Source organism: Astyanax mexicanus, chromosome 3 (genome assembly GCF_023375975.1).
Source record: "Astyanax mexicanus isolate ESR-SI-001 chromosome 3, AstMex3_surface, whole genome shotgun sequence".
Lineage (NCBI taxonomy): Eukaryota > Metazoa > Chordata > Actinopteri > Characiformes > Acestrorhamphidae > Astyanax > Astyanax mexicanus.
In genome coordinates, this window is record NC_064410.1 from 56,297,548 (window position 1) to 56,322,769 (window position 25,222).

The following is a 25,222-nucleotide window of genomic DNA, read 5'->3' on the forward strand; positions in this document are numbered from 1 at the left end:
ATAAAAGAATGTTTGTGAGTCTGCCTATCCATCCCCTGATAAAGTAATTTTGATTCAGAGCTTTGAAGCACAGCCAAGACAGTGCGTCTGTGTGAGTTTCTATGGGTGTGTGAGTTTCTTTCTCTCTCTGTGTGTATGTGTGTGTGTGTGTGTGTGTGTGTATCTTTGCGATATTAAACCCACACAGGTCAAAACACACAGAGGAAACAGCAGCCGGTGATTAAAATGCTCACTGCTAGGGAAGGGCTGACTGGGCCAGATGCCCAGCATTAAGCCAGTACTGACCAGATCATGTAACTGTGACTGAGATAACAGTGAGATAAACTTTTGTCACGTATTTCTAATTAAGTTAAAGCTGATGATTTCCGCTTATATCAAGATGATGGTGTAAGCGCTCCCGAGAGAGGGAGCTTTTCATGGCTGGGGTACTGAAATCGGCACAAAATTGGCAAGCCCACTGAGCAGTGAGTAATGACGTAAGAGTGTTTAGGCACGGATTGTTGAAACGCAGTGTGAGTGCAGGTCAGCGGGGGAGTTGGGAGGGAGCAGAACCGTGCACCAGCATGATTTAACCAAACCGTGTTTAGTGTGGGTACACCCTGCGTGAGTGTTTATGATAGTGACCCGGTAGGGCTGCACAATATAAAAAAATAATAATAAATTACACTGCAAATGTTTTTTTTTTTGACAATATATATTGCAATATTAAACAATGCAGGGCCCATGACGTTACCAGCCCTGCCCCCACTTGTGCGCTGTCTTGCGTCCAGACCGATCAAGAGCCGAGTCAGCGCCGAGCACTCAAAACCTGAGGAAAATAGCAAAACAACAGTAATCGACCCTTTAATCAGGCATATACATGGCTTTTTAAAAAGGTAAATAAGAGCTTTTTCTGGGATTAAAAGCATGAATTCAGCTGTAGCTGGAAATATCTGTGCAAAGCTGTGCTGGACTGAGGTGCACGGCTTTCAACACGTGCGTTTACAACAAGCATGTGCCCAACCATGCGGATGAAGGCCATGCGGTTACCTCGTGTTTACTCTTGCCACCCCCCCATCACGCTTCTCAGGCAGCAGCAGCCTGTTATTTACACAGACACAGAGACAGCGCTGTGTATCTGCTTCTATCTACTGTGTCAAGAATCAAAACATTGCAACATAACATGTTTAATTTAAATGCCTTTAGTGATGTGACTATTTTGCATGCGCACATTGTGATGACGATGCTTAAACGATATATCGTGCAGTCCTGGCTCGAATTGTCCGTGTGAACAGACAAACAAGCGATGCAGGTGACCCTACACATATATCCCCACAAGTCAGTGTTCTTTAGCTTCTGTGGGACATGGAACTTGGAACCATTTCCTGACCCAAATCATGCTGTAGTTGAAGTGTTTAAATGTTAATAAAAACTGGAAACAGGACTGTGTTAGTAGGAACACTCTGACAGCAGCAGATAACTGTGTAGTTCAGGAAGAAGACAGGAAAGTCCCTTTTCCCAGCGGATTCCTCCTCCGCCACGGAGCATACGTCTCTTCTCCTCAACGGCCAGATGCGTTTCGACAGAATTTCACAGGAAGAGAGATGATGCCTCTGCATGCATAAACTCTCTCTCACACACAACAGCAGCAGCCCGTCAGACAGCGGGAGAGAGAGACCACGAAAAAGAGAGAGCAGGAGCGGGAGACGGACTACCTCTAGCTAACACTTCAGGACATTATCTTGATGACAGTAAGTGCAGGCTCTGCTGTCATTACTCACTTGGGAACTCAGAGAGACCCAAAGTGCCATCATTCTTACAGAGTCAAGAGGCTCCATTACAGCTCTGACAACCACACAATTCACCTCCCAGCTACAGGATCACGCCCGCACCGTGTCAATACTGTTACAACAGGAGCAATGCCAGGCACTCAATTAGTTATTATAAAAACGATCAATATTCACTTCCCTAAAAGGAATGAGAAGAGCTTAAAAACAAGCTGCTCACTCTGACTATGTTCAGTCAGTCAATCAGTCACACAAAGCTTGCTGTCCAGAGTTTACATCTCTGATTAATCAGACTGAAATCCAATTACTGTGTAGCAATTTTTACTGGTGTTTTTGATGTACCGAAAGGAGTATTATAAGTTACACTGGGAGGGGTTCTGGCTGTTTGTAGATATGGATGGATCCTGATACCCAAGACACACAGATTGACCAGGTAAAACTGTATTTAAAATATAAGTTGCCTCCAGTTCACCAACATCCTGAGGTTTGAGTGCTGCAATCGTCTCTTTCAATGAGGTCCAAGTCAGGCAACTGTGACATCAGAATCTTCCAGGACTTCTTCTGAAACTAAGCCTTTGTAAATTATGAGGTGTGCTTGGAATCATCATCGGATTGAAAGACCCAATTACATCAAAGGGACATCGAAAGCTTGCTTTTTGTACTCTGAAATGGGAGATTCTAGGCTAAGACTTGAGACATGCTTGCTGTTTGGCCATGTGCTTGTGAGGGCAACTCGGGCAGCTCAGGCATCTGACGATTGCTGGAGAAACACTCCATCAGCTTTCTCTGGTAAGAACCGGAGGAACAGCAGTGAAACAGTGAATATTTACTTATAACTCTTGCCCTGTAGGGGGATCTTCGGAAGAAATAAGAACAAGAGTTTAAAGGAGCACTAAACCCCCATAATTCTCAGCTCAAACTTAAAGAAGGCTAAAAAATGGGAGGGGCACTGGGTGATGTATGGGTTTAGAGGCAGGGCAAAAGGGAGAACTGATTGACAGCATGACATGGCATGGCTCTTCAAACCTTCACCAAACCATCTCCAAACCATTTTCAAATGAAATGAAAAATGTAATGATGGTTAGTGATTGTTTAGAGAGCAATGTCATCTGCTGGTGTTGATCCACTGTGTTTCATTATCAAGTCTAAAGTCAGTGCAGTTTTGTCCTGGAAAATCTTACAGCACTTCATACTTCCCTTTGCTGACAACTTTTATAGAGACACAGATTTCATTTTCCAGCAGAACTTGGTACACTGCACACTCTGCCAAAAGTACCAACTGGTCTTATATAGTATTTAAATTTTCTGTGACACTGATTTTTGGGTTGTCACTGGCTGTAAGCGATAATCATCAACACTAAAAGAAATAAACTCTTAAAGTGGATCACTCTGTAATACATCTATATATATATATGAGTTTCACATTTTAAACTGAATTACTGAAATGAAGTAAGTTTTCAATGAGATTCTAATTTAGGGTGCTATTATAAGTTCAAAACAGATCAACAAAGAAGCTGGGGAAATGTAAGAAGGTGTGCATACTGCCCCTGTAACATCGGGCCTTTGAAAGCTCTCTGATTAATATTAGGCTTCTGCAAACGACACATGAAAGAAACACAGAGCCGCTGTTGTCCGATTCATCCTCGCGGCTCTGAGAGAGCTTTGTCTGAGGAAACCTGAGCTCTGCTGCAGCCGAATGATTTAGTGGCTGGAAAGCCCTGCGTAATTCATAGCGACCGTAAAGTCCTCACCTGTCGCACTGCCTGACAGCTGAGCTAATCAGCCATACGGAGAGAGAGACACACAGCAGACCTAGTTTGTCCTGTCCCATAACACTCATAAACTCCTTCTGAACCCCATCACACTGCTGCAGGACAGTGTACAAAGGGTTCTGCAGACCTTCTGCCATCATCCACCACACAGGAACAGCCTCAGACACTCACTTTGATGTAAAACTGATGACACATGATGACCACTAAACATATAGAGGAACTATACAAACTGCAAAGGCGCATTGAATAGACTAATATACAGAAGTACTGTGTAACTGTGTAATGGAGTTGTAGAGGTTCCTAATGGTGTTCTGTGAAAATCCATCCCATTCACCTCACTCTTAAATCAGCGACAGTTCTGGATGGTTGTAGCTGGCCATGACATAGTATCTGTATCAGTGTCTTGTATGTGGACGAGCATTGTCCTGTGGTAATAGCACACCGGAAATGTTCGTTCAGGTAGGGTCACTGGTTGTAGGACCTTATTATTGCAACACTAAGCTGTTAAAGCAGCTGTGACAAAGAATAAGGGTGATCTACGAAATTGCATGACACCCCCTGCATCCAGGTCTTTTGGAAGTTTGCGACGTGTGGCAACAAATGTTCATATTGGAGCAGACCACAGTGCCTAAACACATGAATTAGTTTTAATTTTAGCATGACAAAATCAGAATGGCAGAGTATCATCTTCAGTGATGTGTCACACTTTTGTCTTTTAGTGGAGATAATAAATTCATTCGTAATTAGAATAGCTCTACTGAGGTAACTGTATAACTAAACTTGCACTGCTGAGAAAATTTCATGATCAGAATAGCACTGCTGATATAAATGTACTGCACATTGTTAAGACAGTAAAATAATAAATCCTGTAAAAATGTGTTCAGTATTGAGTCTTGGGACAAACGTTCCATTTTATTATTTTTTGGTTTCGGCCTAAATATTAGTTTTAAAGCATCCTTACTTATTATATGGGTTTATACAAGCAAAACTTGTAGTATTACACGTGACTTCTCTTTCACATTTCAATAAAAGCCAACTGAATGCACTTTAAATGAAGTACTTTCAATTAAATCTTTTATCACAGGAAGTAATGTGGTAATGTGAAGAGGCTAATTTAATAACAGTCAGCATGGGGTCAATAGCTTTTTGATTAACTTCTTCCCTTCTTTTTCCCAGGATATATGAATGTGCGTCAAGCCTGTGACTCCTATTAAAGCGTTTCAGTGCGGCCCACCATGTGAACGAGCCCGACACCGCTGGCATAATGGCAAGAGCCAAGCGTCCTGAGTAGCGAGAAAAGGCGTTGCCATAGCAACAGGCTTTATTTGCGGCAGGATGTCTGGCCGGACAATACCCGAGCCCCGATTTTCCCACCGCCGGGCCGCCGACACTCCGCTCCGCTCGGACCATCAGCACAACAAAGCAGCGCATTACTGATTCAGTTCTGCGTGTTTGTAAATGGACTGGCCAGATTGCTTTTCTGCATTCTGCTGGAGAAACCCTGTCCGGAGAGAAACGGAGGAATGTGGAGGATGGGCAGCGAACCAAGTCTAGGCCTCATCTTTGTTGTGAGTGGACAATATGGATGGTACCTTTGTTAAAGAGCCCATAGTGTAGGACTTGAACTTACATATGCTAGAAGGAAAAAGACTGCTGTACCACAGTAGGACATTAATGACAATACATTTACCTCAGCAGTGCTATTTTAATCCTGAATTGAATTCAGTGCTATTCTATTCATGAAATTAAATAAGGTTGGTTTATACTTCTAAGCCAAGTCAATGCAGAGTGTCCGGCAATGCCTGAGCAGTGGCCTAATGCCATTGCTACCAATTATTCTGTTGCGTTTGTGTCTCTCTGTCGCTCTGCAGTTCAACCATGAAGCTGTAAACACTAGGTTGCCTCTGCATCACTTGCATAATATGTATTTACAATTCTGGGGTGTTGCAAGTCAGTAAGAGTTGATGCAGAATCTGAAATTGGCATAAAGTAGTTCTATTTCAGTAATAAATGTACCTCAGTAGTGCTACTCAAGGCACATTTGAGTGAAATTTATACACAAAATACTCCATTCTGTTTACGCTTGTGGTCTGCGCTCCGTTTTCTACATCTGCGCTGCATGTCCCATTGAAAAACTGTGTTTGAAAGCGTTCTGTATTAAAGCAGCTTTACACTGCACAGATACACGCGCTGGAACACAGAATCTTCTCACTTATATTTACTTTCTTGCTCATGCGCCAGACAGCTCTAAACAATTGGAGGCGACAACGCGCTTGTGTGGTTTATTAGTGCGCATTTTGGCGCGTTTAGGTTTATGCTTGTGTGAAACCAAACAGAGGAAGAAAGAGCTCCAAATACACAAACTCATCAACTGATCCGGATCATAGAAACCATAGAAATCCGTTTTATACATCTGCGCTGCATGTCCCACTGAAAAACTGTGTTTGAAAGCATTCTGTATTAAAGCAGCTTCACACTGCAGATGTTTGCGCTGGAACACAGAATCTTCTCACAATATTTTTTTTCTTGCTCATGCGCCAGACAGCTCTGACCAATCAGAGGAGAGAATGTGATTGCATGGTTGGTGCGCATTTTGGTGCGTTTAGGTTTATGTCTGTGTGAAACCAAACCAAACAGAAAGAGAAAACGCTCTAAATAAACAAACTCCTCAACTGATCCGGACCAGAGAAACCAACTACAGGTGTAAAAATGCCCTCATATTGAGAGAAGAGAAGAAAAAAAAGGGAATAAACTAATATAATGAGTGAAAAGTGACGGTAAACGATGTATTATGAGGTCAGGTACTGAAAATAGATTATTAGATGTAGATCAGAAATGCAACTCATTAGGCAATGTGACTATAGACTCATGCATAGCTGCTCCAGAGCATCCTATTATGCTGGCAGTCCACAAAAATATGCAGTACTGCATCTTATGCATCCCACGCTAAAGCTGCTTCAGCGCGGGCTGCAGTTGCTGGTTCTCAGCTGTCAGACTAGCAGCAGTAACCCTGCTCAGCGATGGGCAGCCCTGCCTACCCGCCTGCTCCGAAAGCACTCAGGATTAGCACTAAAAATACCTCTCCATTTCCACCCGCCGTAAAGCCCAGACGCCTGCTGGTGCCTGATGCAACACATTACCATCCAGAAAATTAAAACGCTGCGAGCCCTTCCCACAATGCACTTCCACCTTCTTTTATGCCCCAGTGGGCTGAACAGGCTTTGTCATCTGCAGAGAAGGAGGAGTGGATAAGAGGGCCAGAATGGAGGAATAAGTGAGAACACTATTCTTCAAACCGAGGCAACACACAAAACATCATCTGGATGAAGAGCTGGAGAGAAAACTGACTTTAACAGAGATTCAAAAACATTCAAAAATGAGTGACAACTAAATTCCACTATACACATTTAATCCGTGTATCATTCGATCAATTGATATTCAATTAAGAATCAAAATCTGAAAAAAAAAATAATAATAATAATAATTATTAAATGTGTAGCAGTCTATGCATGGGTCATACAGAGCTGCTATACATCTGTAACACAATATAAAATTAAAATAGCAGGCTTAAAATTATAATATAACAATGTTTTAATATGTTTATTTATGTGGGCAGTTCATAATATAATTTGGATCAATTTGATCATTTATTCCAATACCTAAAATGTGCTTTAAAAACTGCCCAAGCAGTTAGAACTACATTTCCCTCAAAATACTACGGCTTTAATGATATTCTCGAAGTGAACTGTTTTTATTTTTTTAAGAGTGGCCCAAATGAAAAGGTTGTTATATTACAAGAGAATAAAATCTATAAATACAAGCCGTTATTTGGTTTTTGGTATTATATTCAATAACAAAACTTTCAATTTTGATTCTTAATTGAACATCAAATGAACGAATGATACACGGATTACATTTATACTCATTAAAATGAAAAAACATGAGGTAACATGTAGCTACTTATTTTAATGACTTCTCTATGGCATTACTGAGTGTTCCTATAGTGTTCCTGAGTGTTCCTTAGTCACCAATTTCTTCCTAATAATTTTTTACTTAATTTAAATGAGTTCTGTCAGATTTGTGATGTGTTCCATAAAGTGCAGGATTGATAACAGATCTGCTTATATAACGATAAATTCCACTGTACTCTTAATCTAAACCAATTCCCAAATATGAAAGCACTGATTATGTCAGAATTAAAGATGAACTGATCAGTGAGGTAAAAGCCGAATACGATCTCCAATCACTGTTCAGTACAATCTGCTGATTTCAGATACCAGACAGTAGCACCTCTTGCTTAGATGACAGCTTTGCACATCTTGGCTGGATTTTCTCAGTCAGCTTTGTCAGGTAGAGTCACCTGGAATTCAGGCTTTCAGTTAACAGCTGTGCTGAACTCATCAAGAGTTAATTACTTGAATTTCTTGTCTCTTAATATGTTGAGAGCATCAGTTGTAAAGTAGTGAAGAGGTAGAGTTACAGGTAAACAGTGAATAGTGAATATTTGAGTAATGTTCTAATCCAGATTACGGCAAGAAATACTTAACTAAGTAAAGAAAAAATATTTAAGAAATGAAAGTCAGTCAATCTGTAACATTTTAAGAACTTTGAAAGTATCCTCAAGTGCAATTTCAAAGACCACTAAAAACATTAGGATGAAACTGGCTCTCATCAGGACAGCCCCAGGAAAGGAAGAGCAAAACATACCTTTTTTGTATAGGATAAGTTTATCAGTTACCAGCCTCAGAAACCACAAGTTAACAGCTTCTCAGACAAGAGATACATTTAAGTTTACTAAACAATCCCTTAAGTGTTCCTTCATAGTCTGCATTCATTTACAATGTAGAGAAAAATAAATAAGAACACTGAATGAGAAAAGCATAAAGATTTTTAAATGACCTTCCCAAACCCTCCCAAAGTTAAGTTTGATCAAGGGGTGGTAGAGCTGCAACTTTATTAAGGACATTTAAACAATTACTAGTTGTGTGGAGTATGTATATTTCTAACCATGTTTCGTTTTTTATGAAACCTCCTAAAATTAAAACTTTTCTATTAAGGACATGTTGCAATTCATTCACCAAGCAACTCAAATAAATCGCAGAAAGTCAAATATTGCCATGCTATTCATGTCTACGATGAGAGAATGTAAACTTCCAACCACAACTGTGTCATAAAACAGCGAAACAGATGTTAAAATTAAACAATCCCTCAGAAATAGCTTGTACCATATCCCTCTCTTTCAGCTGGCTGTTCAGAGTAGGGCTTTAACATAAATAAAATGTTTTAATGAATAGTTTCTGCAGGTTTAACAGTAATAAAACTCTCAGCTCTGGGCACAGTCCATTACTCTACAGTTGTTAGCAAAACCTCCAGTACTCACAGAGATGCAACTGTGTAAAATATGACCCTTAATTGACACTACTTACGCCTAATAGCTCACTAGGCTATGTTAAGTACTGTAGCCCACAAGAAATAAAAAAATTAGGGCCCTATAAAATCTGTTTCAGTGTTTCTCCTCAGATCACTTTTTGTTGCTATACCTTTTCTTGTATTCCAATATTTAAAAAAAAATACATTTGGTGCATTCTTGTCTTAATATCTGAATTCCATTTATGCCTCATCATGGTAATCATACGTACTGTATTTTACAGACTACAAGGCGCACTGTTTCATAAGGTGCACCATCAACGAACGTCTATTTTCATACATAAGATGCATTTTACGCAACTATAGTAAGGAACAAGGATGTCACCATGTTTACCATCTAATTCAGTGCCTAAGTAGATGAAACTGATTCTTGGAAGAAAAAAAAAAAAAGCCTTTTCTTTCATGTCAAACAAGTGCTGGATGTTAATCTACACAGATTTATCCAAAAAAAAGGTTTATTTGGGTGAGTAAAGCAATTCCGTTTATTTACAGTAAGCTTAGATTTTCAATATTTTCAACATTGTGGTTAGCAGCAGTGCGTAGTGCTAGTAAATACCACCTGATAGCGCTACGCTGAACTACCCTAAGTGATTCGGTAAGCCAGGGTGCTATCAGCTAATGGTTCCTACCACGTAGCTTGTTTTAACAAGGCAAACATGCAGACTACAGTCTTATATATTCACCTCTGAACGGCGAAAACTATAGTGCTGCAGTTTGTGCCTAATGCTAATACTGCTCCAGCCTTAGTGCTGGAGAAACTTCACTAAAAACTTAACCTTATAATGCTGTCTTTCAGTGGAGTGGTTTTACTGCTCCTTAATACCTGACTGGTAGAATTCATAGATAAGTTGCACCAGTTTATAAGGCATAATGTTGATTTTTGGGAAAATTAAACAATTTTAAGTGCGCCTTATAGTCTGAAAAATACGGTACTTACAAAACTAGTCTCTCAAACATATGAATGACGACCATAATCACCTTATTCTGCAAAATTGGGACTAACGAGGAAGTGTTGTGTACTCTAAGGACTTTGAGGACTCACCTGCAGACGAGGGTGGCGATGATGACGCACCAGGCAGTGCAGCAGCAGTCTGCATTGGGCTGTTCTTCACTCTTTTTGCGACGGCAGCAGAGCCAGAAGGAGTAGAAGAGGAGGAAGAGGAGGTCCAGCGCCAGACAGGCCAGAGCCACACCACCCAGAAGCAGAATAGACTGCAGAACAACAAGACAGTTTGGGTCAGTAAGGTATGAATTTAAACAGTTCGTCAGTTGATGTGTTGAAAGAATAAGCTGAATAAATGCATGCAGAGCTGATCTTAACCAGTAGTATGATTGATAAAGCCCCAGGAAGTACTGATTTCATTCAGTGATCGAACAGGTTTGGTTGGATCTTACACTGTTGGAAGTAAATATAAAGTGTCTGGAGTAGAATCTCTACATACAGTACACATACACATAAGTGTATATTACTGTCACTTACATATTTAATCTCTTAATTTAATATATAAATTAACTCTTCCACATATTTATATACTACCGGTCAAAAGTCTAATAAAACCCCAATTTTTCCCCATTTTATTTTTGTTATTAAAGCTTATTAGGTCCAGTCAATAACAACCGAAAATGGTACAAACACCCCGTGTACAAATGTTGTGCAGGGCCTTTAAGAAAGAAAAAGAACTAAAAACAAAAAAAAAAAATTAAAGTTAGTTTTGTAAAAAAATAAATAAATAATAAAAAAAAGATTTTACTGTAAAAGTATCTCGTAAAAAAACAAAAATGGAAATAAGCTGAGATTTTGAAAAGGATTTACAAACATGTCAATTTACAAAGCCTTTGTCTGTAGTAGAGCAGTGCTGGAACAGATGGAGTTACTGCACATTTAAATTTTCATCATAATAACTAGAAAAAGACACTGAAACACAGAGAACTCTGTGACTATTAAAAGTAGAATTTTTTTTTTTCTTCAGAGAAATTACAGATGAATCCAGAGAGCGGTGAGTACTGTTTCCTACACCTTCAGAAGATTCTTGGAAACTGGAGAAAACTGCTACAGGAAAAATCACGTCTGGCTGACCCGCATGGAAACAGCTTTAGCCTTTAGCTCAGATTAACATGATGGATTAAGTTTTAGAAGTCTGACAGGTGAAGTGCAGTAATAAATTAGTCATTGATAAAATCAGAAAATAAAAAAGCAATGTGTGTTCTAAAATGTTTGTCTGCTAGGGTATAATGGTACTAAATTCATCAAATAATCTTCTAACACAGATCATCAATCTTCTAGTGCTGGTAAATCTACAATCACAACTGCAACCAAAGTAAAGTCCAACTCCCTCATCTCTGTTATGGCGTAACACAGGGCTGAAATATAGTGTTTACTGAATGGTGATAAACACCTGAATCAACACACGGAAACTCTCAACATTCACCTTCTTCACTTTTCACTGCTCATTAACAACACAGCTATTAGTAACTAAACAAGAATGAAGTTGTGTTAAAGTGTTCTCAGAATATTGCCTCACTGACCACACAACTCATTTAAATTACATTAAACTCTCAATTTGGCTTCCCATTTTAGTACCAATGCAGATTTGTTACTTTGATTTAGAAGATTGGATACTTTGCTTCATGAAAGCGATTCATGCTAATTTACAAAACATCTTCTGCTGTAATTTGAAATATTCAGTTATTGATAGACTAATACTTAAACTTAATGTTATTTTATTCCAGTATTGTACAACCCTATAGAAAATTAACAAATTTAACTGAATTTTTAAGTGAGGAACTAATTTATCTATCAATTCTTTCAAGAAGAGAGGTCCAATATTCCACTAGAATTCTGCTAGAAGCTATTTTACATAAAAAAAAACACAAAAAAACATTTTGTGCCAGTTTGAAGAGTGATAAGACATCATCCCTAATATCTAATAGGTCTATTATCTTGCTATCCCACCACTGAAAACATCCCTCACTGCTGTCATCCATTTCTCTTCTGCTCAAAATGGACTGACGTAAAAGTCATGACTTGCCACATGTCAGATATCAAATAGATCATATTATCGATCAAATGTGCTTAATGAGCAAATGCACTGTTCAAAAAAATAAAGAAACACTTAATAATTTTTTCAACTGTGCAACAAAAAAAAACAGTGATATCAGGTTGCATAGTTAGGAAGCATGAGCGATTGTGAACCAAGTTCATCTGCTTTGGTGCAAACAAAAGAAGGAATTTTTGCAATGGAGAGGCAACAGCAAGACAACAAGCAAATAGACAATAGATATACATGTTGTAGCCACAGAATAAATCCTCTTTCCTTATCCTTCTTTACTGGTTCTTCTCTAGTTTTGTGTTTTGCTTGTATCCTTGTCACTATTGGTAGAATAGTATCTGCCAGAAAACACTTGGCATTAGGAATGTGCCATATCGTATCGTACACAATAATATCGCCAATATTTTTTAATATGGTGAACGATATTATACCCTGAAATATCGTGCCATATCACCCACCCCTAATTATCACATCAGGGCACTACTTTTTCACTGTTTGAAGCAAAAGTAAAATTTACACTTTATATATTTCACATTACATATCTATTAAGAGACAGATTATACCTGTCCAGTATCATTTATTTTACTTTAATCCTGGATATATGAAGTTGTTTGGAGTGCATTCTTACTAGTAACATGACATTCTGGATCATTGACTTCTGTTACAAATCTGATAAAATTCTTGTATTTTTTAATATCTTAGTTTGGGGTGTGCCATATTATATTCCATGCACTTACAAAATTAAAATTTCATTTTGTTGCAATAGTGAATTCTTGAAAGTTTTTTTTTTTTTTTTTATATATATATATGTTTTTTCATATCGCCAAGAGTATCGTTAACGTGAAAATACCATTTAAAAAATATTGTGATATTATTTTAGTGCCATATCGCCCACTCCTACTTGGCATGTCCACTGATAGTGCCACATACTCTTCACAAATGAGAGTAGGTTCACTCTGAGCTAACATAACAGACGTGAAAGAGTCTGGAGATGCTATGGTAAACAGTAGCAGTAATAAAACTGAGCTTTAAACATAGCCCATTAATTACTCTACAGCAGGGGTGTTCAAACTACGGCCCGCGGGCCATTTGCGGCCCGTTTCCTTTTTTGGAGCGGCCTGCAAGGTGTGTTAGAAATAGAATGAAAGTTGGCCCGCTGTTAAGCAGGTTTTTAAAATGTGAGATGTGAGAAGTTTGAACGCTAGGTGTCAGAAACGGGCCAAAGAGTCTAAAAGCAGAGAGGGTGCGCAGTTGTAGTGGAGAAAAACGGGCCAAAGAGTCTAAAAGCGGAGAGGGTGCGCAGTTGTAGCGGAGAAAAACGGGCCAAAGAGTGTAAAAGTGTCGAGAATGCGCAGTTGTAGCGCCGAAAACGGGCCAAAGAGTCTAAAAGTTGCGGTAATTGAGGTGTTTAATATTAAGAGAATATTAATAAAACATCAATTTGAAAAATCTTAGTTTACACAACACTGTCAAAGATAAAAAAAAAAGATAGTAAGTAAAATGGTGTGTAAATGAAAGTAAGCAGGAAAATGTATTATTTAAAGTGGTATATTTCATTATTTGTTTAATTTCAGAGTCTGTGGCCCGTGACTTCAAATATATTTCTCCTTCTGGCCCCCAACAAAAAAGTTTGGACACCCCAGCTCTACAGAAAACACTACAAAGATCCCCAACACATTTATTGGTGTTTCTCACAGAATCAAAGAGACTACTTTTGGTTTGAGTTATACAGAAACAAACTATTGCCAACATTCTTGTAATGAAAATGAATCTACAGCTAAGCATTTTTGGACTTCTTTAGGGACAGTCATCATACATAATGAGGCCCACCACGACTCCACAAGAATGGGAAGCAGCTCTGGATGGGCTTGGCTCTGTATCAGATCAGTTAATCTCAGTGTACCCAGCGAACTCCTGCTTCTCCAGTCTCCCGAAATCATCCTGTTCTTACTCCTTTCAACCAGTGCCAAGCCATCCATCAGCCATCACTCCGGCTGTGTGGGATCACTAGCAGGCTGGGCAGGCCATTGTGCCCTCTCTGTAGAGCTGCACTGAAGAGCTGTGTGTCTGTGTTATTGGAAGAAGAATGGGCATGGGCAGACTGGAGGAACAGGTTCAGATCTCTCCAGCTGGGAGAAAAATGAAGCTCTGTTGTCTCTTGCTCAGCGTGGCTGCTTATTGTTTTGAGAGAATGAAACGGAGATGATTAAGCAGAGATAAATGATCCCGCCGAGGAGATAACAACAAAGTCAACCTACAATATGCTATAAATCACCAATACGCTCAATCAAGTCAGGAATGCTTATAATCACAGGAGCAAAAGAAGCACCATCGTCTTCTTTGGGGCTTGCCAAGCAAGTTTGAAAGCAACCTACCATATAGATACTCTTTACAGATAGGCCTGTCCCAATAATTGCAATATCGATTTATCGTACAATAAATGAGCATGACCTCAATAATTTCTGATAATTGCGATATCTATGTCTATTGTGCTTACTTGTATGTTTGTATATATATGTATATACATATATATACATATATACAGTATTTTAGCCAGTCATGCTTCAATAACTCAATAACTGTGACTCCAAACACACAGTGTAGTAGGTGAAGAAATATGTATATAAATGCCAAACTAACTATAATAAATGATTAATTAAAATTTTGTTGTCTTTAAAAAAAGTGTATAATTGTTTTTTTTATGCTATTTTGTTAGTGTCAGTGGCATTTAATAGTCTTAAAATTAAAAAAAATAATTGTGTATCGCAATAATTTCTGGAACAATATATCGTCCACAAAAAAATCTTATTGTGACAGGGCTATCTACAGATACTATTATTAAGATTATTCACAGCAATATACATTGTAATTGGAATATAAATATACAGTACCAGTTCCAAAAGCTTAGACACATCTTAAATTCAGAAGAAAATCATAAGGAATTATTTGTTTATGGAAATATTTTGTTTAACATATTTTTAGATTCTTCAAAGCATCACCCTTTTGTTTAGATGACAGCTTTGCACATCTTGGCTGGATTTTCTCAGACAGCTTTATGAGGTAGAGTCACCTGGATTTTAGGCTTTCAGTTAACAGCTGTGCTGAACTCGTCAAGAGTTAAGTATACAATTTTCTTGCCTCTTCTTTTTTTTGAGAGCATCAATCGTAAAGTTGTGAAGAGGTAGAGTTGGTATAAAGTAATTAGCTATATTTGTATAGTAATGTTCTAAGTCATATTATAGCAAGAACTGCTCAACTAAGTTAAGAATTTTCTTATGGGATTAAAAGCACAAATTCAGCTGTAACTGGAAATATCTGTGCAAAACTGTGCTGGTGTGAGGTGCACAGCTTTCCAAAGGTGCGTTTACAAGCACGTGCCCAACCATGTGGATGGAGGCCATGCGGTTACCTCATGTTTACTCCTGCACAAACCCATGTGCTTCTCAGGCAGCAGCAGCCTGTCACTCACACAGACACAGAGACAGCGCTGTGTATCTACTGTACTTCTTGTGTCAACAATCAAAACATTTCAACATGATGTGTTTGATTTAACTGCCTTAAATGACATCCCACGTCCTGCCATGTGACTATTGCGCATGCACACATCACAATGACGATGCTTAAACGATATATCAGGCAGCCCTAGTGTATGTACTGTACCTGTATGCGAAGCAGAGAGCGTTCTCATTTCTGGTAAATGCTTAAGAACAAAATTATGCTTATATTTTGGGATACTGGTGATACTGGCTGCTGGTGAGACGGAATGCTGGATTTGTGCTCTCCACCTCTTCCTGTTGTGGGAAAGTCTTTAGAGAGCAAATGCAGCCATTATCTGATTTCTGCTCAGAAGCAGCTGCTTTACATTTCCACACTATACAAAAGGACAAGGCATGGAAATCATTTCCAAAACAGAATACAATCCAGCTCCAGAGCAGAATGCTAAACACGGGTCTAAATTTAGGGTTTGGCTCTGTACTGCAGCGGACAGTGAGAAATGAACAAAGTGTGCTATTCAGAACCACAGAGAAGAATGAATCTTTTATGAATCTCTGATTCTGTTTGATTAATCTCACTCTCAATCAGATGTTTTTGTGGACGAAAATAACTAAAAAGTCAGTAGATAAGCCATAGATGTAAGCAATTTTACTTTTTACATTTAGAACAGGGGTGCCTAATCTTCTGCACATTTGGTCAGTGTGGCTGTAGGTCTTAATTCCAGCAAAGCAATGATCAGCACATATGATCCGCTGCCTGAAGTAGGACTGGACAATAATTTGCTACCAATATTTGTCGCAATAGTCGCAATAGTTTCAATAACGGTAATATGATTTTTTTAATACATTTTTTTTTACTTAGAAACCCGCCTGAGGCCTATGCTAAGCCGACAACTACATGCCAGTGTTCTGAGCTTAAGACCAGAGTGAAGTTCAGACACAATCAGACACTATATAATCAGATATTATACCACACAACAATGTTTACAGTGCAGCAGTGCAGTTTTGGCAGCAGTGTCATCAACTCTCAGCAAATAATCCAGCTCAGAAAAACAGGTAGCTAGCATTGCGGTTAAAAAGCCCCAAGCATGCAGAGACCTGCTATTAGCATGGCAGCTAACCTGGTATTTCAGACATAATAAACATATCCTATGAAAAAGCAGAACTTTTTATATCAAACAAGTACAGTAAAAAATCTGCAAACCTGCTCCTGCTTTAATTGAACAGAATTTTTTTTTTTTTCGTTTTAACTATTTTATTTCATGTTTATGTTTGTATTTCAAGTAAGTACTGACTAGGATTCCCTGAAAATAAAATGTAGCATGTGTTCGTCTCCTATAAATTCTTACTATCTTAGATATAGCATAAGGAACAGTGTAAAACTGGGGCTTTTCTACTGTTCATATTCTAATAACACAATTTGATCATATTGACCGAAATTGAGAAATATTGTGATATAATATTTTTTATCATATTGTCCAGCCCTGATTATACAAACTGATTATACAGGTGGAATCAAGAAAGTTGCTGGTTGTTTGGGATGGAAACCTGCAGCAACACTGGAACTTCACGGATTTATTTGGAACACAACACAAGAGACCAAACAGGCTTCAGCATCAACCCTGCTGTGGAATATCGACCGAGCACTTCTTGTAAAAGTCTGTACCTTTGGCAAAACATCTTGTCTCTCTCTTCCCCTCTGCACTGCAGGAGGTCTTCCAGAGGTCCAGGCTCCTGCTGTGGCAGTGTCTGATCAAACTCAGCTGTGAGCTGTTTTACTGTACCCTCCTGACTCCTGCATTAAGACCCCTGCTGCTGTAAACACCCACAGCCCTCAATCCTTGACGCCATTACTCAGGCTTATCTTATTGATGAGCTTTAAACTGATTAAGATGGACTCATAGCCCATTGCGGCCACTGATCGAACTACTCTACCTGTGAAACCTACAGGGATTAAAACGTAAACCATTGAGCTAGAGATCTATTATTTGGTTATTTTCCTCAAGATTTACGATGTTCTCACACTATTCCTGTTTGGTCAAGAGTAGACCTTGGTCCATTTGGCTTCTGCCCAGAAAAAAAAACAAGATTTGGCCCAACCAAAAGAGGCGGTCTTAGCCTCTTAGCCTAGTTGTTTACATTGTGAAACACTATTTCTGGTAATTGGGACTTTTATTTCAAGTAGACAAAGTTCAGGCAAGTTTGCCATCACCACGCATTAAACAACAGAAAAAGAAGAAAAAAAAAAACAATGTTGTGGCAAAAAACGGATTGATCTTACTCATATTTACTCATAAAGCAGTATGAGTACAACAGATTATGCTGTTGATTCCTGTATCTACCGTAGCTGTAGATTAACCCATATTTATAAACAGATTCCACCAGAGAACATAACTTGGCACAACACCTGGAAAAGAAATTTGCCTAAATTATATAAAATAACAGTTTAAACATGTTAAACTGTTAAACAAACCAATCAGTGTCAAGTACAGGGAGACGTTGCCCACATAGGTGATGACAACAGAATGTATTAAAGTCACTTTACTACTTCATAACACCAAAACTAACTAGACCAAAACATAAACCTTGGTTAAGACTTTGGTCCAGAGTTGTTTTAGAATTTGCTCAGGTTTGAAAATAACCTATACAGTATTTTACAGTGGTGCACATAAAATCCTTTTATTTTCTCAAACATTGTCAGTGCACTTCATAATCTGGTGCGCCTTATATGCAAATTGGTTGGAAGGAGCAGTAAAGCCACTCCTCTGAAGTGTAGCATTATACAGAATGGCAAATACGGAAGGCTGGTTTTATAGCTACATTTTCTGATCTAGACCTTTGGACTTTAACCTTGATTAAAACCAAAAAGCAGATATGAAGGGCGCCATGGGATAAAGTTTGGACCAAAGGAGCTAAATTATGTTTGACCAAAAGTGCTTCTCAAGTTTTGGGATTATACAAACCATAATGCAGTTTGGTTTCAGCATAAAAAACACTTTTTCTGGATTGGTTGAAAGTAGAGGCAGGCTACTGTTACACATTTCAGTATACTAGGAGAGTAGATTAGAAGAAGAAAAGAAAACTGAGAAAATAAGAGCCCAATTGTTCAATTATCTGGTAAATTGTTGGAAGTTGGTGCTGCTGGTAGTAATGCTATAACCCTAGCAGTATGGTGGAACCAAATGAGTCTGTTCATTTACTTTTCTCCAAAAAGGAGACTCTCCGAATCAACAACACACCACAAACCAATCAGTGTCAAGTAAAGGGAGAGGATGCTCTTTTGTGAACTTGCTAACCTGCAGTTTGAAATTAAAACTAACCGGATGAAATCCATACAATGTTACAAACACCTGAACCTTATTTCAGACTTCCAGGTGTGAAAACGCCCTGAGCTACTTTAAACAATGCCCATCAAAAGAGACACAGAATCCAACAAGAGCCCTGAAGGCGTCCTTTGGTATCTGACACCAAGATGTTATCAGCAGATCCTTTTTTATAAGTCCTGTAAGTTGAAAGTTGAAGGTGGGGCCTTCAGGGATCACATCAATAAGCCTTGAGCACCATGACCTTGTTGCCTGATGGTACATGACCTTAAACAAACCCCCTTTGAACCAGAGCTCTATTGTGCTGTTATTTCTATCAAGACTGCTCTAAAGGTTAAATCAGAGGATTTACAGATTCAGGAAGTGAATCTATGAAACTAGCAGGCAAGTGAAACAGAGAAGGGAACTGAAGTTAAGGCTTATATAAGGGCAAAAGTAGTAACAGGAGCTGGAGTCCAGCAGTTTGCTGATAACCCAGATATTAACAGACCTGATAAACCTGATAATTATCAGATGAGCTGAATCAGGTGTTCAGAAATCAGACTCTCTAGTGGCAGAGTACTCTATAGACCCATCCCTGGTCCATAGGGTTAAAGCCACCATGCCTGACTCAACTTGTTCCAAGTAAATAGAGTGGGTTCCTCCTTCGGGTCTCAGTTCCTCAGTTCCACTTGAGACTACTTCCTTATCAAATCCCAGGAAAATGTGCATGTTGCAACTTGCAGACTCAGTAGAGGTCACAGGGTCACTAATCTAGTTTTGCAACTTTTACTGTAAAGCTATAAAAAGAAAATGTACAGTTATGTGCAGGTAATATCCAAGAAATCAAACTCCACTGTTTTCTAGGAATGTTTAGAACTATTGTATAATTATCAAAAAAGTTGTTTAACTGGAATGCAATCAACTTGGGTGTGACGCTATTCCCAGCTTGAGCATCCGGCTTCTGAGGTAAATGGAACACAGCCTTGGAACACCACCCACCAAAGCTGCATTTGACTGCCTGTATGCTCAGGCAAATGAGGACAGTGTGAGGATGGAGGGTGTGAGATGAAGGAAGCTGTAAGGTTACGTCAGGCTCAGTCTGAAGTTGATCTGGGAGTAGAGCAAGCGGGCGTTTAGGATATGATTAATCAGGGTTTAAATCCCTTGCTTCCTAAAAATCACAGCTCCAGCCAGAACTGCAATGCTGACATTCACTGATATTACATTTAGTAACATGGTGAACCAGGCGATTTGGTTTCTCGGAAATGATGATGATCACAATGAAAGTTTTCTACAGAATGAGCACAACTGACAACATAGCAATGAGTAATATCACTAGAGACTGTGGAGGGAAGCTAGAATGAAAACAAACTACCGTGATTTTCGGACTATAAGGCGCACTTAAAATCCTTTCATTGTTCCTAAAAAAACGACAATGTGCCTTATAATCCAGTGTGCCTTATGTATAAATTTTACCAGTCAGGTAATAAGGAGCAGTAAAACCAGTCCGCTGAAGTACAGCATTATAAAGAAGTTTCAGTGAAGTCCTCCAGCTGTACCAGCATTAGCTTCTAACTATGCGAAGTGCTAGCTCTTTGGCTATCAAGAGGTGAGTATTATTAATAGCCTGTAGCCTGCTGCTAACCCTGACTACCACTACTGGAGCACCATTACCATTAGCAGCTAACTGTGCTGAGCGCTAGCTCTTTGTCCGTTCCAAGGTGAGTATTATCGGCCTGCAGCCTGCTGCTAACCCCAGATAGCATAAACTACGTGAGACGTACCGCTAGCTAATATTGCCCTGGCTTACTGGAACACTCAGGGTTCCTTAGTGTAGCTCTGGCATTAGCCGCTAACTGTTAGCTTTAGCGGAAATCTGTAAATCTAAGCTTACTGTTAATAAAATTAACAGTTTTTCAGGAGAGAAATCTGTGCAGATTTACATTCAGCACTTGTTTTTCTTTGTCTGACTACTTGTATGTTTTTTTTTTTAAGAACTACAGTTTTGTTCACTTAACTTAGCTTAGCTTTACAGGTCTCACCACCTCCATTTCTGGAGTAAAATGATATAAATAAGCATCTTTATATGGGGCTGCACAATACTGGAAAAAATGTCATTGCTTATTGTTAAGGATTTTAACTACATTTTTCTATACCTCAATGATTTAATATGTTACGATATTAATAATCAAATATAATCTGCCTTTGATAGACATGTCACGAAAAATCTTTAAAAAAAAAAATATATATATATATATATTGTAAATGTAATTTTTTTATTAAGCATGATCTGTATGTTTAATTTGCCTTTGTTTTATTTTTTGCTAAAATCTTTTTATATTTGTTTTTATACCTGAAATCCATTTTCCAGCCTTAGTTTCATGATTGTCAGTGCAAAACTTGTAGTCCCCTATATTGCATGTCCTGCTAAGTGACTACTGTGCATGATCACATTGCGATGATGATGATGATGATGATGATTGTTGCTCAAACTATTTTTATTGTGCAGCCTTATCTTTAACCTTTACCAGTCTGAATAAATGTTGCTGGGTGGGGCATCTAGAGTACAGATACATACAGAAATTAATACCTCTATAAAGCAGCACCCTGCACATGTCTGTGAATGGCAAACAAAAGGAAAGGCCAGTGAATCAGTGAGTAATGAATTTGGCACACTTGACTTGTGCTGTGTGGAGCGAGCTCATACTGCTGAACAGCACAGCAGTCATTTGATCTATATAGGTCACAGCACTCACGTTTTTTTCCTTTTAATTCCTGTGAGAACTCAGGCGAAAGAGACCGCCGCAATTAGCCAGATTTCAATCCTGCCACGTTTTCCTTTCTGCTGCTGCAGTTCTGAGACAGGAAAAGACCCAGACCCGCTCCTCTAAACAAGCTGCAATCTCCTGCAGATTATCTAAATGGGCTTTCTCCTGCCACATGGTGAATGAGCTCCACCACAGAGCTGCTCTTTCCCATAGAGAAAAACCTGCTCACTGTCGCTGTCATGTTAAAAAAAAAAAAAAACTAATATCTGCAAAATGGCATCATTACTGAAGAACAAAAAAATCTTAACTTTCAATGGAATTAAATGTAAAAAATAAATAAATATTTTAGCTCCATCTTTCGTTACAGTGCAATGTTGGGTGGCAGTACTTCCTGTACAGGGCCTAGACAAGCTGTTCTATGTGCAATTGCACATCTTTGTCAACACTAAATAAAAGTGGGTTAGAGAAGCTGATTGCATTCATTATAATAAGATCTCCCAAACTTTTGGACATACAGTATAGTGTATTAAGACAATATAAAGAACAAATTAGAAAGACAAAGTAAAGACAAAAATAGACATACAAGGATTTTATGTAACACAGATATGGGCAATATGACGATAAATTTTCTTTTCGTATCCACAATAAGCTTTAGTTAGAATATCAAGGATTAATTAAAGCTGAATTAAATAATGTGCAAACCTTTAACCTTTTACCACCCCCAGGACACATTCAACCAATGAACTCTCCCCCATGTACTGCCACCAAACCCATACATCACCCAGTGCCCCTCCGATAGCACTACTTCCTTTTTTAAGATTTTTTTATTTTTATTTTATTTGAGCCGAGGGTAGAGTCAGCAAAAATCAGGGGGGGTTAGTTACCCTTTTCAACAAGCACTTGCTGTACATAATCCTAACATAATTATTTCACAATACTTAAAGGCATTCTCATTTAATTTTTGCTACAAATCATCCAAGTAACAGGATTGTTTACACTCACCAATTAAATTCACAGTTGGGTTCATGCTATTTAAGTATTAATGAGATCCTTAATATTATAGTGTTATTAGTGTTAATAAAATAAGAAAATGTGTACGATACGATAAAATATCGATATATACTGTCTAGTTCCTGTGTCAAAACATTGCAGTAAATGTTGTGCCTTGAAAAAATGTCTTTTAATATTGTGATTTACACCAGATCGCCCAGCTCTAATGTAACAGTGATTTACAAATTGGTTGATTAAATGTCCTAAGGATTCTAGCCCATTCTATTTTTCCAAATTGCAGATCTGTTATTAGTATAGACAATAGAATACGTAAATGTATTCCACTTACAGCAGTTAGTAGATGATTCAAGCAAAAAAAAAAAAAAATGCTCCAGCTTAATGCTGCATACACAAAATCCTGCTCAGCTAAAATACAAATCAGAAACAGACTGTACTCTGAATGGGCTAAAATGAGTTCTTAGAAGCTTCTGAATTCCCCAGGAGAGAGCTTTAATTCCCTCTGGAAAGTCTCTTTCTAGTGCAGGAATGCTGTGCCGGTTCCAAATGAGGGCTTGTGTGGTGTAGGAGTCCATTAGTGTGGGCATTTCATTCAGGCTGAAAGTGTTTGGCACAGAGGTGAAAACACTTGACTCAGAGGAACAACCTACAGTACAACTTTACACCAACCTACTGTAGCATAAGACACACAATTCAGTTTAAAATTATACTTTAATAACTATCTAAAATACCACAGCAACCACCTGCCAACATTGCCAACACCACAACATTCAGTTAGCAGGCCCTTACCCAGTCAACAGCAACACCACAGCAACATCATTACAGCAAAACTACAGCATTCAGTAAGCAGCCCCTTAACCAGTCAACAGCAACACCACAGCAACACCACATTATTCAGTTAGCAACCCCTTACCAAGTAAACAACAACAACACAGCAACACGACAGCGTTCAGTTAACAACCCCGTACCCAGTCAATAGCACCACCACAGCAACACCAGAGCATATAATTAGCAACTCCTTACTCAGTCAACAGCAAAAACACATCAGTTACCAACACCACATCAACACCACAGTATTCAGTTACCAACACCACATCAACATCACAGTATTCAGTTACCAACCCATACCCAGTCAACAGCGACACCACATCAACACCACATCAACACCACATCAACACCACAGCATTCAGTTAAAAACCATGTACCCAGGCAATAGCAACACCACAGCAACAATACAACACTAACACTACCACAGCAACAATACAACACTAACACTACCACAGCAACACTACCACAGCAACACTACCACAGCAACACTACCACAGCAACACTACCACAGCAACACTACCACAGCAACACTACCACAGAAGCAACATCACCACAGCAACCGCCTAAAAACCCTATTGCTAACTACGTAACACTATAAAGCTATATCAGAAAATTATGACCACCAGATTGAGGTCCATTGTTGGTACACCTCCTAAGAGACTTTATAAACATTAAACAATTGTATCAATATTGCTATCAAATATGTATCATCTCTCTTCTTAAAGCAACAATATTATAATGTTAAGGATTTGAGGACTCTCTGGTGAGAACGTATAAAAGAAAATAGATTTTAATGCAGGTTAAAGTAAATAAACAATAACAAACTTACCAGACAACTAAATTCATTTTTAGAATAAATGTAGGTTTATTAGACATTGCAGGAATGGTAATGCTAGAACCTCTTATCTCAGAAATACTACTGTTTCCAATTAAACAAGAACAATCTTAGAGACTGCTGCTTTAAACCATGTGTCTGTGTTTGTGTTTGGGTGTCTTGATTGTGTGGTGAACATTAAAGTGTGAGTTTTTATATACATAGCTTATTTTTCACTGGCAATTTTCACTTAGCGAATGTTTTCACATCTTTTCACCTCAATTAAACAAGACCTTGAGACTGACTGAAATCCTTTACTTTTAATTAAATGCTAAGAAAGCCTTTGTGTACAGATTTGATATCTGGCTCATTATCATCTCATCACATCGCTCTCAAAATCAATTTCCTCACCATGTTCTCTTAACGTCAGCGCTGTCAGCGTGAGAAAGTTTCACACTTCAGAGTTACTTTATCGAGTATAGAGAGTCACACACAGTACATGTAGCAGTGAAGAGCTGTGTTATGAAGAAATATCTTTGGTTTTCTCTCAGGGGATTCACACAGTTGCCATGTTCTGACAGAACCGAATGCGACGCTTGTTATATTTGTGGTTTTACCAGCAAGGGGCCAACCACAGGCTTTAGGTTTCTACGAGAAAAAAACGACAGTAATCTTGGGAGGGGCGTTTCTCAGCTTCCCAGCCTTTGAAGTGTGTGGTCGTATACCTGACCACACACACACACACACCCACACAAACAAACACATGGCAAATGACGCCCAACATCAAACCGCTCTGGAAGCCGTAAGCCAGACTGTTTGGACGTCTTTAAGAGCAATGAGCAGCAGAAGCGCTAAAAGGCGCCACGTCTGAGCTAATAATGCTAGTTGTTGAAAAACAGCAGGTGTGAAAGGTGCCGTGAACAGCGGCTGAAAAAAAAGGCCATGAATTTGCTTAAACCAAATTTGCTTTGAACATTATTTTCATTTTTG

General features: G+C 38.7%; 2 protein-coding genes across 8 annotated transcripts in view; one reads left to right on the forward strand and one right to left on the reverse strand.

Annotated features, from left to right (window-relative positions):
- Positions 1–25,222, forward strand: part of chst12a (carbohydrate (chondroitin 4) sulfotransferase 12a) — a 458,541-nt gene that overhangs the window by 337,523 nt on the left and 95,796 nt on the right. The window contains exon 3 of one of the 2 annotated variants that reach the window (XR_007438091.1): positions 15,374–15,747. The exons of the other annotated variant lie outside the window; for it this stretch is intronic. The gene's annotated coding sequence lies outside the window, so the exon portion shown is untranslated. Of the gene's footprint in view, positions 1–15,373; positions 15,748–25,222 lie in introns of those variants that run through there. 2 annotated transcript variants of the gene reach the window in all.
- The window catches only part of ttyh3a (tweety family member 3a), a 120,248-nt gene that overhangs the window by 77,900 nt on the left and 17,126 nt on the right, over positions 1–25,222 (reverse strand). For all 6 annotated transcript variants that reach the window (XM_049475511.1, XM_049475510.1, XM_049475512.1 and 3 more), the window contains exon 3: positions 10,008–10,177. In XM_049475511.1, coding sequence (XP_049331468.1) covers positions 10,008–10,177 — 170 coding nt within the window. The remainder of the gene's footprint in view (positions 1–10,007; positions 10,178–25,222) is intronic.